Genomic DNA, 15,667 nt, shown 5'->3' on the forward strand with positions numbered 1-15,667 from the left:
AAAATAAATTAAATTAAACGGCCGCCCCAAGCAATACAATTAAACCCCTAACCCATAAAACCTATTCAGGCCAGGCCGAATAAAAACCCCTAGCAATACAATTAATAAACTAACCCATAAAACCTATTCAGGCCAGGCCGGCTTGCTGAAATAAAAACGTCTTCAGGGCCTTACGGAAAGTGCGGAGATCCGGAATCAGCCGTATTCCGGGAGGTAGCTTGTTCCAGAGGGCGGGTGCTCCCACAGAGAAGGCTCTCCCCCTGGGGACCGCCAGCCAACATTGCTTGACCGACGGCACCCTGAGGAGGCCCTCTCTGTGAGAGCGTATTGGCCGGTGGGAGGTTATCGGTAGCAGCAGGCGGTCTCGTAAATACCCTGGCCCTAAGCCATGGAGTGCTTTAAAGGTGAGAACCAACACCTTGAAGAGCACCAATAACCAATAATTATGCTATAATATTTTAATAGTCTAATGATATCAATAATCACTGCATTAAAATCAACACTGTTACAAATAAACCTATGTATTCTTATTCTTAGTTGAATTTCATTGTATTCAAGCATTAATTTACCACAGCTATAAAAACTTACCATGCGTAGATTCTGTGTAGTTCTTGTTTCAACAGCTCTTAGAATCTCTCTAAATCTGCCAACTCCTCTTGTCAAATTCCTGTATAAGTACATAGAATATAATAATATAAATTGTAATATAATAATATAAAATTATTCCAAGCTGTTATTTAAATACTGCATCCTTTCTTATTAATTCTATAAGTACATTAGTAGTGTTTTCCATTTATTGAAGTTCATTTAAAATATTTCACACCTTATCCCCTTTTATAAAAATAAAACAACTTTAAATCTGTAAAATGGATTGATTCCAGGATAGAATTCCATTCACAGCACCATGCAAATGGAAGATGATTGAAAATTATTCCCTCTCCCAAAAATAAAGAGGGGGGAAGAGAGGAAGGGAGGGGGAGGTAAGGGATTTTTATAAACAAAAAACAATCATGAAGTTAAATGTCATAAAATGCAGTAAAGTGAAAAACTGGAAGGTATAATCCATGAATTTATATTTGTATTTTTTAAATAAATTCAACAGTAAAGGTAAAGGGGATAACCAGAAAGACTGACATCATTTAATTAAATTTCTTTTACTGATAAATAATTTTTTGTTATTCCTTCATCCAAAGATAATAATATTCCCAGTATTGGTAGTAGAGGGATCAAACAAGTGAAGGAAATGTATGTTTCCAATTTGCATATCAATAACTATTTTTAAAACTTGAATGAGCCTGAGAAACAGTACTATAATATATAAGTGGAGTTTAGGAACGAGAAGATGTGAACCACAGATCATGCATGGAAGCTGCAATAAGAAAATTTCAAATGTTTTTCTTCCAACTTGACAGAATGTGATGTCTATTTTGAAGAAGTCCAAAAATTTCAACATAATGCATAATAAAGGAAGGAATGTTTGTATTTGTATATATTATTTCCCAAGTAATCATTTTTCTCATCATTTTTTCTTAACACATAATTAACAATATTAATCCATTATTTTTATAATGCAGCATTTTGTACTATATTACACTTATTATAATGCAGTTAATTTCAAACTGAGGACTAGCATCTTACCAGTACTAGAACTATAAATAAAACTCAACTCAGAATTATCTGTATTTTTATATCTTCCAATTACTCATGGGTTATGTTTTCTGTTGAAATTTCTGCTTGAAATCTGACAAATGAAACAATATTAACAATTGTCCTTTTCAGTTAATTAGGAAACACATTTTACTAATTAGATTGTTTTCAGAAAGTTTTCAGCACTTGCTACTTAAACCTACAAATTTTTATTTTTTACATTTTTATCCCACCATAACTACTTTACAAGTAACTCAAGGTGGCAAATATACATAATACTCCTTTCTCCTCTATTTTCTGACTCTGTGAGGTGAGTTAAGCTGAGAGAGAGTGATTGGCTCAGTCTTGACCCAGCTGGCTTTTATGCCTAAAGCAGGACTAGAAGCTAGGAAGTTGAAATCCACACATCTTAAAAGTAATCAAGCTTGAGTAACACTATATTAGATGATTGATTCTGGTTGAGAGCAAGTGAAGCTCAGGAAGTGCTTCCTGAAATGCATTTCCTCAGAGAAAACGGAACATTGACCCAGTCCTTAACAATTATTCAGTGGGAAAGATGACAAAAAGACTGTAACTAAGTTTTTGTTTTTTACTCAAGTGCTAAAGGGCTAATGAAGTAGAAGAAAATACATTCAGTTGCTCCTTAATGCCCTCTCCCCAACAAAATGATTTCGAAGACTGTATAGTAATTCAGAAATGATTTTCCCATATTATATTATTCAGATTGCAGAAAAAATTTGGAATAATTAACTTCTCATTTTCCAACACAGTATGCAACAATTTAAAAAACTGAAAATATTATGCTCCGAACTGTATATAAAGTCTCTATTTTATCGAAACCTAGATATATGCATATACATTATAGAAACATACGATGTGTAAAACAAATGCATTAGAATTGTTTAAGTTATAAAGAAGATATTTCTTAAGAAATTTTTAGAGTCTTAAAATATCATAAATGAGTTTTCCCTTTAAGGTTAAAGAATTTGAAAGAGTATAGAGATTTTTGTTAATACAGATGATTATATTTAGAAAGATTAATGAATGTAAATGGAAATATCTATCATTTCCCACAACATGAGAAAAATGGATTTGGTTAAGGTATAAACTGCTCTAGACAGAGATTTTATTAGATCTCCTTCTATTGGGAGACTGTTTCTGGTTTTTATGCTTGAAAGAGAAAAAAAAATGAAATTTAGAATTTAGTTTGAAGATTTAATAATCATGCAGTTATAGAACTGGCTTGTAATAATTATAAGTAATGTAAAAAGTTGAGGTCATTAAAGGATTACTATTTTATTACGTTGGAAAGTATCAGAAGTCAACATCTTTTTTTCCTCTCCCATTTTTTAAATCCTGTGCTTCCTCCTGATTTTTTATTTTCATTATATTTTATGCTAAAATAAACCTTAGTAAAACTTTAAAAAAGATTTTAAGCTGCCTTACTCTAAAAATGACTTTGAGTAGCTTCACAAAATTAAAAACAGGAAAAAAATAACAGCATAAAAATGTATAATCACCTTGAGGGAAACAATGAAAAAAAACAATCTCTCCCATTACCCTCAACCAAGTCAGCTGGACACCCAAGGCCTGAGGACACCAAAGGCAAGAGGAAGTGTTTAAAGCTCATTTGAAGGTGCCAAGAGGGAAGGCTGAAGATATCTACAGGAGGATGGTGTTCAAGAAAGCAGGTGCTGCAGTAGAAAAAAATCCATTTCCTGGGTCCCCACTAGAAACATTGCTTAAGTGACAGGACTTGATTATATAGAATGGGAGACTAGCACTAGCACTAAGACTTATATACCGCTTCATAGTGCTTTATGGTCCTCTCTAAGCGGTTTAGAGTCAGTATATTGGCCCCAACAATCTGGGTCCTCATTTTACCCACTTCAGAAGAATGGAAGGCTGAATCAACCTTGAGCCTGGTGACATTTGAACTGCCAAATTGCAGGCAGCCAGCAGTCAGCAGAAGTAGCCTGCAGTACTACACTCTAACCACTGAGCCCCCACAGCTCTTAGATAACTACATCAGATAAAATTGTATAGGTATTAACCAGCATCTTGAACTGTACTCAAAAGCTTATTGGTAATCACTGAGAGTCACAAATCAAGGTGTTACATGAGCACAGTGAGGCCTGACTATCACTCTGTTGCATTCAGGACTAGCTATACCTTTTCAGTTGTCTTCAAGATCAGCCCCAAGATAGCATGTTGCCGTTGCCTGCTTGTCTGATAACCAAGGCATGAAGGATTGCAAGAAAGGTCTCTCAGTTGAGGAACAGGCCCACAAGTTGGATTTGTGCAAAAGCCTTCTGGGCACACTTACTATCTGGTCTTCAAGTTGGGAGCTGAAAGTTGATGAAATCCTCCAGATTATGCATTGATCCTGAATAAAGAGTACTACTTCGCTTAACCAAGGTTGAAAAATTCCCATAATTGAGAATTCCAAGTCCCTATAGCCACGTAAGTCTTTTGGGCCCAAGCTTGTTGCTCCTCAACCAGACTTCAACAGACTCAGGATCTGAGACAAGACCTTTTTAGTATTGCTTGTCCAGACAAAGATTGAGATATACAACTGAGAATCATCCAAACTGTTATCTATCTTAAACTGATAACCTTCATTATAAGCTACAGGATCAATTTTTTCTTATTTTACCAGGAAGATTCGTGCCTCCATCATCTCAACCAGCACTAACCAGTCAGTCTAATTCCAAGTGGATCCATATGTTGCGACTCTTACAAGCCTAGCAAACTGCTAGGAACATTCCTACCCCACAAATTGCTACAATCAACCATCAGATAATCCAAACGTCCAAACTAAATAAAAAAGCAGGCAGTGCTTTCTGATGGACTTGTAGAATCTTTGAAGTCATTACTTTGGATATCAACACTATCTGTATGAATATGATAAAGTAATAAAATGAAAATGAAATATTTTAAAACAAATTGTTATATTTGTAAAGGTTGGCTACCTAAGTTGGCCTCTAATAAAATGTGTGCAAAGCGAACAAAGACAGATAATTCTGAATCTGAAAATCTGACTCTGAAAACAATGCATGAGAAAACGAAATGTAGTGTACATATATTTGCAATTTAAGCATAGCAGCATTACTTGGAATTATTAAAAATAAATCTATTTATAATATATGTTATTGCTAAATAAAAAGATCCATAGCGAAAAAGTGATCTATGTTGATTATGCAAGCAAGAGAGTTATCTATAAACAATGGAATTCAGGGAAGGTGATGGATAGTTGTATGTAGTTACTAGTGCAACACTCTTCTTTTTGGCTGAAGCAAGTACATTTCTGCATAATGAATTATTTATATTACTCTAGGACACCTATGACCCAGACCACACTCTGATATGAGGTTAAAATTCATTATAAACTGGCTAATCAGCACTCTTAAAAGAGTTTTAAAATGCAATGCCATACACTTTGGCATGGTATCAGGGGACCACATTAATATTTTTTCCATAGACCTCAGCTTTAGGTCTAAAATAAAGCTTTAGCACAGCTTTATTTTAAAATTTTCTCAAGTTTAAATGTTTGTAAAACATTCTTAATATTTTTATTAACTCATTCATTTCAGTATTTATAACCTGCCTCATCTTAGGGGAGAAAAAGCTTGTAAATTGGAAGTTTAACCCAGATAAGCAGGGGTCATGAAACATCTTTTCTTGGTTCTTCCTATTTTTAGAGTATTCTCCTTCACATCACATTCACCATGATTTAACATTCCATGCACGCATTAATTCCTAATAAATGCAAACCAAGTTCCTTAAGAATCAGAAACTTGCAAACAGATCCATAATTAAGTTGCAACTATAGTTTCAAGGAAACAGAGTTTGGGATAACAAAAAAAATGACAATTTCAAGAACAGAAGAGAAGAAATAGTATTCTTTAGAGGAAAGAGGGAGTATCTTCTAAGGATGTTTCTGATCTGAAATTTGTACTTTACCTGCACAAGTGCATACAATTCAGCTTTCCAAGACGTTCAGTATTTGTCTCTAATGATCACACTGAATGGAGCAGACAGTGTTGTAATTCAGCACATTACATTACAATAAACTTTTTTGAGATTATAGTCCACCATCTCTACAGTCCTAATTGCCACAAACTTTCCTTGCAATATGCATTTGCCTGAAATTATTTTACCTAAAGTAACAGGAAAATGCTTTTTCAATTATCCTTTGATTTGGCTGACGAAGCATCCATATTCCTGACAAACTGAAGTCTATATTCTCAACTAATCTAAAGCTAGCATTCTAGTAAAATAGAACTCTATAGATGACAGGCAAAAAATAAAGATTGTAAATATTAAACATGCCAACTTTTAGAACTCATTTAAACACTGATATTTTTAAAGAAGCTAGATGGAAAACCACAAAAGTGGTAAAAGGATTTGGGGTAATTTTATAGCAAAATTACAAAACAATACAATCAGTGGTGTGTTGCTCCCAGTTCGCACCGGTTCTATAGAACCGGTAGTAAAACCAGCGGGAGGCTCCACCACCAACCCCCGACTTCATTAAAATGCTTCTGCGCTTGTGCAGAAGAGCGCGCACGCGGCCCCACTGCGAACTGGTAGTAAAGGTAACTAGAACCCACCCCTGAATACAATACAATGCAATACAATACAATACCCCAGTGAATAAAACAAAGCAACCAAAGTACAGAACCGGTTTCCAAAATTTAAAACTTAAAAACAATCTCGAAAAGCAGTAACTGTTAGTCTACAAATGCTAGTCTTTAAAAAAAAATCCGTAAGGTTTATTAGTCTTTTATTTTGTACAGCATCAACAGGTGTTTAATAATTGCCATTTAGAGAAAAAAAAAAAACCAGAGTTCTATTAATGAACTGGTCTGCAATAGTTAATTGACAATCTTTGTTTGGTTTATAGGCGTTTTCCCAGTTTACCTAAACATATTGTACTGCAAAGTTTCAATGAATAAACTAGCAGCATTTTTGTTTGAAGAAACACTAATAGAAATACTGAATAATAGTTTATATTAACTGGACAACATGATCCAATTTACAGTGAGTTTGCTCAATAAATAACAGTGTACTTACATATACCTGTGTTAATCCTATTATTTCTCTCTCTCTTTTTTTCAGTTATTTACCAAACAGGAAGAGTACAATATAAATTGATTATTAGAGTACTTGAAAATCATGCCATGAGTAGACACTTAAATAATCTAATTATTATGCTTTTACCAAATCATTTTGAGAAAAATAATTATGTGAGCAATCTGATACTTTTCCGATCTAAGAAAATCCACCCATTTAAAACTTTAAAAGAACTTTCTGTATACATTGTATTTCTGGTTGAGTGCGCTGATAAAGTAATAAAAAAAAAAAATTAAAATAGGTTCTTTTTGTATATTGTATTCTGGAAGATTATTCTTTCCAATCTCTAACTACACGGCTTAATCAATGTCCAATCCTGACCCATGTGCCCTCTTCTTGTACGCTATCAGAGAAACAAAGGTGCCAAAAATGTGCCAGCACTAGAGGGGTACAATCAGAGAAGTGACCGAGAGATAACTATGGACCATCTGCAAGCAATACCAGCATCCAGCAGCATCAAGAGATGGTCACAAGCAATCAGCAGGCAGCACTAGAGTTAGCAACTAATGCAGGTGTCACTTTCCAGAAATGCCTGTCACCTGCTGTATTTTCTACCAAAGGAATTTCATAGTCATTTTTGAAGCAAGCCCCATAAAATCATATGGTTTGGAATGGGAAATTGCCACTCCATGTTTCTTCTAAGGCAGTGGTTCTCAACCTGTGGGTCGCGACCCCTTTGGGGGTCGAACGACCCTTTCACAGGGGTCGCCTAAGACCATCGGAAAACACATATTTTCAATAGTTTTAGGAATAATTTTATGGTTGGGGGTCACCACAACATGAGGAACTGTATTAAAGGGTCGTGGCATTAGGAAGGTTGAGAACCACTGGTCTAAGGCTCCCCCCCTCCCACTTACCTAGGAAATACTGCATTTTCAAGATTTTAGTGGGTTGTTTAACAATATTGAGACGCGTAATCAGAAACAAGCAGGTCTTAAAACATATTCTTAACACTAATATCTAGTGGAGCCACAAGTTGCTATAAGCAGCACTGACATCCAACAATCAAGACATCCCTCCCCCCCCAGCTGAGACTGTGACAAGCCAGGATAAGCCAAAAACTATTGAGAGCTGACTTAACTGAGTCAAGAGGAAGAGCAAATGTCGATATGTTGAACTCTTATCTTTTAAAAATTGTACCTTACTCATTAGGCCTGTCATGTTACAGTTCTTAAAGTAACAAAAACCACACCAGTATTATGGTGTTTATTGTGTATATTTTCCAATTGTTGTGTATACACAAATTTGTGTATATTGCTAATTGCTAGCAATAACATTTAGACTTATATACCGCTTCACAGTGCTTTACAATCTGTGAAATGCTTTACAGCCCACTCCAAGCGGTTTTTTACAACCACAAAAATATTTTTATTATAATTAAAACAGTTTAAAAGTTGGGCTCATAAGATGTCTCTGCAAATTTACTAATGAATGAATGCATGCAAGGTTTCAAATGGTTGTACTTAAGTCAGCACCTATAGAAGATAAAGAAAAAAAAATACAGTAAACCCTCGATTTTATAGGTTACCTGGTAGGATGGATGTCCATTAAATTTGATTTTTTTAAATACCCCAAATGTGTGTATGTGAGAAAACTTACCTTACTGGTGGCTGTTTGCTGCAGATGTGCTGGGTTTCAGGGATGATATAGGATGACTGATTGATTTCAAGAAAGTATCCAATTTTAACTGAGTCTTGGAAGTTGCTGCTTCTGTATGATTATCTTCCTAAAAGTATGGAAGTGGGGGTAATAAGGCTGGACTTCAAGATCAGATAAGGAATCAATAAAAGTTATTACATTGAGAGGTGGGATCTTTTTTTTCTCCTTGCCTCCCTTTGCAGCCATCATTGATTAAATAAAGCAATTACCAAATATTTACAAAAAAACTTACAGAACCTTATAAAAAGCAGTATCCCAAACATTAGCACATATGAAAGACATGAAGAATGCCACTAATATCATGAAGTATAATGCTTGTTTGCACATGCACAGAAGCAGCAACCATTGACTTTATCAGGGAAGGGTTTGAATTCAGATTTTGTTCGCTTCATATGAAATCTACTAAATTAAGACTTGTAAAATCGAGGGTTTACCGTACTTCTAAAGGTGCCGAAAATCAACTGAAATTTTTTAGTAACATTAAACTGTAAATGGTGTTTAGTTAGTCCTAGTAATAAGTCACTGAAATAAAGCCCATTTGTGCTTTTTTAAAAGTTCATATCATTCTTGTATAGTAGCAGCTATCGATATTTTTGATTAGTATAAATCCTGTTCATTAACTTCCTAACAGTCATAATATTAGTTTTAAGTACTGGAAGGTTTTGGAAAGTAAGATTTTACTATTATTTTGTATGTCCACTTACAGCTGCCTTGGATCAAAGGTTTTTATTTGCCAGTGGAGGGGGAGGTAAGGTAATAGAGACATTGCTTGTTTATTTATCTATTCACAAACATTTCAATATGGTGCAATTCCCACAATTCTGACCAGCTTACAATAACAATTGTATTACTATTATATTATTACATTTAATTTTACACTAATTAAAATATCATAAACATATAAATCAACACAATATACTGTATCAAAATAATCATGTATCACTACATTGAACCTGGCATATTAGTAACAATCAACTTGATCAACAATCAAGTTCACTCTAATGAACTCTGAAACAGAGGGGGGGAGAGGAAGGGGGGGGGAGGGAGAGAGAGAGAGAGAGAGAGAGAGAGAGAGAGAGAGAGAGAGAGATGGAGGGAGAGAAGAGATGGATAAGTGAACTATACAGGAAACAAGATGAAAGCAACCCTTCTCTTAGAACTCTTAATTATCTATAAAAGTTTTTTTAGCCAAGTCTAATTCAACTAATATTTCTCTTTAGACATAAGCATACGCCTAGTGAGGGATCTTATTCTATTTTCATATATCTAAATAATTTGGGGCTTCTAGTTGGTTATCACCTATGGAATCCTGCCCCCTTCTCCAATATTCATAAAGAAAAATGGCAATATTTTGTCTTTTTAAGTCCCATATGTACTTATGTGGAAGTCACACTGAACTCAGCAGGGATCTAGTTCAGGACATTCTAGTTCAGATATATGAAAGCTTGCAATATTAGCATTTTTATTTTTTTACATTTTCACTAGAATTTGTCCTTTTACTCCGTGTCTGATTAAACGTATAAGCATTTACAAATTATCTTCAATATTTTCCCCATTTATTCTTGGGAAACTTCAACAACTCAATTTCTATTTCCCTATATGTATACATTAAAATTTGATTTCTGAAAAACTAATATCTAATAATTCCTTAGTATGAGTAATCTATTACACTTGGTCAAACAATCCAAAGTTCTTCTTGCTTAAAACACTTGAACTATATTTTGAGTACTACTCCAGTTTTACCAGATCAGACTAAAAAGCGTCTATTTTCTGAGATATTAGTCAGAGATATAGCAGGAAAAGAGTTCCCATAAAACACCCAAACTAAACATCTCCTGGTTATTCATTTTCCAGAAAAGCTTATTCAAGTGAAAATAGAGAAGCAGTCTGCAGATATATTTAGAGATACATGACATGATCCAAATATAAGCAATGTCAACAGGGATTGTGACTTCATTCTCATGAAGTTAGCTATTACCTTAATTTTTCAGGCATCACTAATGATGCCATGATGCCAAAAAAGATATAAATTGGATGTTATGTTATGCCCACAACAAAGCTAAACTTTGTTAAATTTCATCCTTAACACACAATTCTAATATTACTGCATTAACACTTGTTCACTGTGACAAAAACAGACCTTTTTTATGATGTATCTGTGCAATTAAATCATCTTTTCTTCTTCAATTCTGGATTCCTGCACAGCCTTACTGTACCGTTTAACTTACCAAACCTAATCTTGTACTATATTACACTATCATTTAAATAAGCTAATATTGTATGCAATCTGGATTTAAGTTTGATGAGTTAAACAATTACAATCATTTATTTTTACTATGCAAAATTCTATTGATTCTACCTATACTTTCCTTTAAAAACATAGAATACTGTATGAGCACACTCCCTCCCTTTCACCCCACTTTACCACTGTGATATTGGAAAAATAAAATTTTATTATTCTCTTTTTCATCTGATTAAATAATGACAGTAGAGTTAAAGACACTGCGTTAAAAGACTAATAAAGGAGTCTATAAAATCAGATAAACAATTAACTGTAAAAGATGACTGGGCTGAGCCCAAGTCAGGGGTCAAATGCATCATCAATCTATTGAATATTTAACATAAAACACAATGTTAAAATAAGTGCCAGATGAAAAGTTTGGAAAAACTTAAAAATAACAGGGCTATGTGTCTAGGACTCTTTATTATTAAAGTTTCAACACAATGCTGAGAAAAGTTAAAATACAATTTATAACATACTCCCAGAAAATATATTGAATAATAAATTATTAAGTGCAAGATAGTACGTACAAAAACATATGTATTTTGCAAAGGTATGCAACATTCTGATTTAAAGTGGAAACAGTGGTTTAGATTTGGGATAGGTTCATTCACTATACCTGTCAGCAACTTCTCTAAACAGTTGCACCTTTTCTTCTCTTTCCTAAGTAGCCACACAGGCTCAGGAAAATACCTGTTTAAATTAAGGAATGATTAAGGTATTCCTGACTTTATGGGGCTACTAATAGATAAAAGGTACACCACCATCAGATCCGAAACACATCTTTCTCTCTTTGGATTAGAATATTGCACTACTGCTAATTCGTGTGTATTCTTACAACAAAACCCAAGGTTTTTCTAAATCATTTTGGTTAATACTCTTAAAATTATATCGGAAGAATATACAATTAAATCTTACCCATTTTTGAAGTATAAGACATGGGCCCTCTGAAGTCCAGTTTCTAAAAAATATCCAAGTTCTTGTTCATGTATTCCAGGCCCAGGCTTAGGACTTCTGTTCTGCATATTGGCTATTATTACCTGGGAGGTCACAGAAATAAATGAATAAATTCCCCCAAATGATCTCTTCCTTCACCAGTGGGAGGCAGAGACAGAACATTCTCTACATTGCTGCACTGAATAGAAGGGCTATCATGTAAGCAAGCTTTCTTCATCAACACAAGCAATCTTCATGCCCATCTTGTACATTAAGAAATACAGGTGGGTACACAGTTTATAATAACATTGGTTTATTTGTGGAGCATAAATATATTTCTCAGTGGTTGGCAATATGTAGCCTATGTGAAGACCTCCAGTAACTATTTTGTAGCACCTAAAATTAGCTCTTGATTGTCAGGCATTTTTTGACTTTTATCTTGATTATGGCTTTTTGGTTTTGCTAAAATAAAGGACTAAAATGGCATATTAAAAACTTTCAAGGACCACTGTATAAATTTCACCTTTTCAATCATCTCAAACCATCAAAAACTGAGTGAGTGTTTTTGGCATCCATTCACTTATACAATCATACCACTGTCAATTTTATCCCAATTTTTTAATGAAAATTCATCCCACAAATGCTAATAAACCTTGATCATCCCAAAATAAATAGGTTTTTTGTGGGTAAGGCTCTGTTGAAGGCTCTGTTCCTTCAATTATCCCTGTTTAGTTTTACAAATAATTGTTGTGTTTTTGCGGAGAAATATGATATACAAATGCGGTAAATAAATAAACTTCAAACTCTTTAACAGTATTGTCCACTATTGCTTTTCACCTAGAATCAGTTAAATATCAAATAACCTTTAAAGGAAGGATAGGTAACTACTAACCACAATTTATTAATTTTTAGCTCTATCATGAAAATTGTAAAGTTTTCCTGAAATGAAACTCAAACCTAAATAAACATATTAGAATGGGAAACTATGACTAAAAATGGTAAGAAAATCTGGCTGGTTTTGTTGGTTTTGTTTATAATGCTCGTGATGTTATATGTTTCATTATAATCTATTATTTTATTATAATTTATTATTGCATTTCATTGGTTTGTAAAAAAGTTGCCTTATTTGGATATAGACAAATATTATGAATGGAAATAGCAATCCCCCCATCATTAAATGTTCATATTTGGCAAGTTCCAAATAATTGGCAAATTTGAATCTCATCAGACTCAAGGTTGACCCATCCTTCCATCCTTCCGAGGTGGATAAAATGAGGACCCAGATTGTTGGGGGCAATATTCTGAACTCTGTAAACCGCTTAGAGAGGGCTGTAATAGCACTAAGTGCTATTACTATATAAGTTGCAACTGCTATGGCAAAAGCTGAGAAAAAAAATGATTTAATGCTTCTTGTAGCAGCATTCTGAATTTTTAGTAACAAATTAGTATAATAAATTTCATTACAAATAAAGTTTTAGCACATTACCAAGGAAAACTTGAGAATATCATAGGGAAAACTGTTTTTATCATGTGAATTCTATTTAGAGAAGTTTTTCTGCATTTTGTGCAGAAAAGTTATTTTCGTAAGACAGGGATAAAGAGTTATATTCTCAATAGCAAGTGATGAACTATTTTCATCTAGAATGCCTGAAATCAGCCATTCATGGGGGCTATTCAGTTCAAAGAAATAACGGGTACTCTATTATGGCATGTAAAACATTAGAACAGATAAAAAAAATTGATGTTTCTGTTTTTTAACTGGGATTAGTTAAAATAATCTATATAGAGAATAGGTTATTTAAACCAAATAATAAATTGTTGAATCTTTAAAAAAAAATTTAAAGCCATATATAGTAGATGGGAATAATCCCAGGAAAGAGAAAAAGTAAAATAAAAAATAAAAATTAGTTATTTTGTTGAGATTACCTATCCCATCTTACCCTTTCTATTTCCTGGAGATACAGAAGGGCTATATCCCCAGCCTTTTCATAGCACATTATAATTTCCTGTTCACGGTCTGCATGGAGGTTGCTTGTTGAAGAGGATATTGGTAATTTTTCTAGACAAAGACCTAAAGGAAAGACAATTTAAGAAAATAACTTGTGACTAAATCAATCTCTTTTCATTCATCAAATACTGAAAACAGTACAACAACTAAATGTGCATTATATCTGAAAATTCTGTTGTATGTAACTGAGAAGCCATAATTGTAAATGTGGTGAGAAAATATGTAGTGAGATTCATGAATACACAGATCACATCTAAAAATACAATTAAATAGGTCTATGGTAAATTCTATCACACAATATTTATTAGCTTCAAAGGAGAGATTAGAAGGAAGAAAAGAAAACAATGAAAGAAGTCCAGAACTGGCAACCCAATCAGGATTTTACATATAATTTTAATCCTCTTATGCTAACAGATTTGCAAAACATTCCTACAACTGCTTAAAATATTTGGGATACTTTTTAAGAAGAATGAGAAAGTATTCATATCACCTTCTTCACTTATAGGTTTAGAGATATTTCAAAGGATTTTTGTTTCCTCTTTTTTATTTATTTCAAGTAAGTTTAACTTAATAAACTATTTTGGATCCTCTACTAAAATGGATTCCTTTCATGGATCATTGCCTTGTTGTGCAAAAATGGCTTTAGTAGCTCAAAGAAACTATGAGCTAAGAGACACAGGGCCACCTAAGATAGAGAAGGAAATGACAACCCACTCCAGTACCTTGCCAAAGAAACACCATGAACAGTACTAAAGGATAAAAGTTAGAAAGGTATGGCTGTGAGAGTTGGAAGGAAGGCTGAGCGCAGAAGAATTTATCCTTCTGAATTGTGCTGTTGAAGATTCTTTAGAGTCCATTGGACTGCAAGGAGATCAAATCAATCAATTCTAAAGGAAATCATCCCTTTGCTTTCAGTATCTGAAGAACAGATACTGAAGCTGAAGCTCCAATACTTTGGCTGCCAAATGAGAAGAGAGGATTCAGTGGAAAAGAGCCTGATGTTTGAAAAGATTAAAGGCAATAGGAGAAGGGAATGGCATAGGATGAGACGCTTAAGATGTTTTAGGAAGAACATTTGGGTATATAAATAAATGTTTGTTAAGAAAATAAGTTTTTTTAAAAATATCACAGCAACACTTTTAAATGAAATGAGTGAAGTAACTGACATCAGTGTATTTAAATTATAAAATAATATGCAACGAGACGTTGGTGGCATCTTAAAATTGGAAGAACAATGGAGAAAAACAGCTCAAGCAGAGCAATTATGATGTTATTCCAGTTATTAGTACCAATAAGAAAATACATTAAATACAATCTTATTAGCAGTAGCTAATAAAGTTGCTAAACTGCTAAAAAACTGCTTTAAAAAAAGTCGAGAGTGCCATTATAAAAGAAAAGCACAGAAGCAGGATAGACAGATTTGCTCCTGACATATGGAATGGTGCAACAGATATCAAGGTTTTTGGCACAGGTCTCTAGAGGAAGCACAGGCAGCTCCTAAACCAACACAAGCACAGTTACAGCAAAAACCTATGAATGAACAAAAAGGTGTTGAGGAAACCACTTCCGTCACATCTTCATGATGTCATGGATCCCCCACCACATTCATTGGTTCTCACTCACTAGTTCTACATTCACCACATCCATTAATCTAAATCCTAATTATATTAAGAAAATGGGTCTCAATTACTTTATAAAATCTTGAAAGATTTAGAAAACTTTTCTAAATTTGGCTGGAAGAATGAATCCATCCATTCTTTATCTAACCTGAATAATTATTTCAAGAAAAAAATGTCTTATGAATTTAAAATCAGAGAGATATTTTTTAAAAAGGAAAATAATTTTATTTTCCACCTGTCTACTTAAACTGTCACCACCACAATATGCTTATCATAATGCATGTTTTTCTGCAACAAATGTAACTTCTGGAAGTTTACAACTTCTGTATATTGTAGAAAAAACAATTTAACATCTGCCATACAATTATTCTTCTAGAATCA

General features: G+C 33.7%; 1 protein-coding gene across 4 annotated transcripts in view; it reads right to left on the reverse strand.

Annotated features, from left to right (window-relative positions):
- TTC7B (tetratricopeptide repeat domain 7B) overlaps positions 1 to 15,667 on the reverse strand; it is a 108,506-nt gene that overhangs the window by 72,714 nt on the left and 20,125 nt on the right. For all 4 annotated transcript variants that reach the window (XM_070941291.1, XM_070941283.1, XM_070941276.1 and 1 more), the window contains 3 exons: positions 13,600 to 13,730; positions 11,642 to 11,763; positions 589 to 667 (listed from right to left, as the gene is read on the reverse strand). In XM_070941291.1, the coding sequence (XP_070797392.1) occupies positions 589 to 667; positions 11,642 to 11,763; positions 13,600 to 13,730 (332 nt within the window). The remainder of the gene's footprint in view (positions 1 to 588; positions 668 to 11,641; positions 11,764 to 13,599; positions 13,731 to 15,667) is intronic.

This window comes from Pituophis catenifer, unplaced genomic scaffold (genome assembly GCF_029215685.1).
Source record: "Pituophis catenifer annectens isolate HBS135680 unplaced genomic scaffold, rPitCat1.0.hap2 SCAF_1, whole genome shotgun sequence".
In the NCBI taxonomy this organism is placed as follows: domain Eukaryota; kingdom Metazoa; phylum Chordata; class Lepidosauria; order Squamata; family Colubridae; genus Pituophis; species Pituophis catenifer.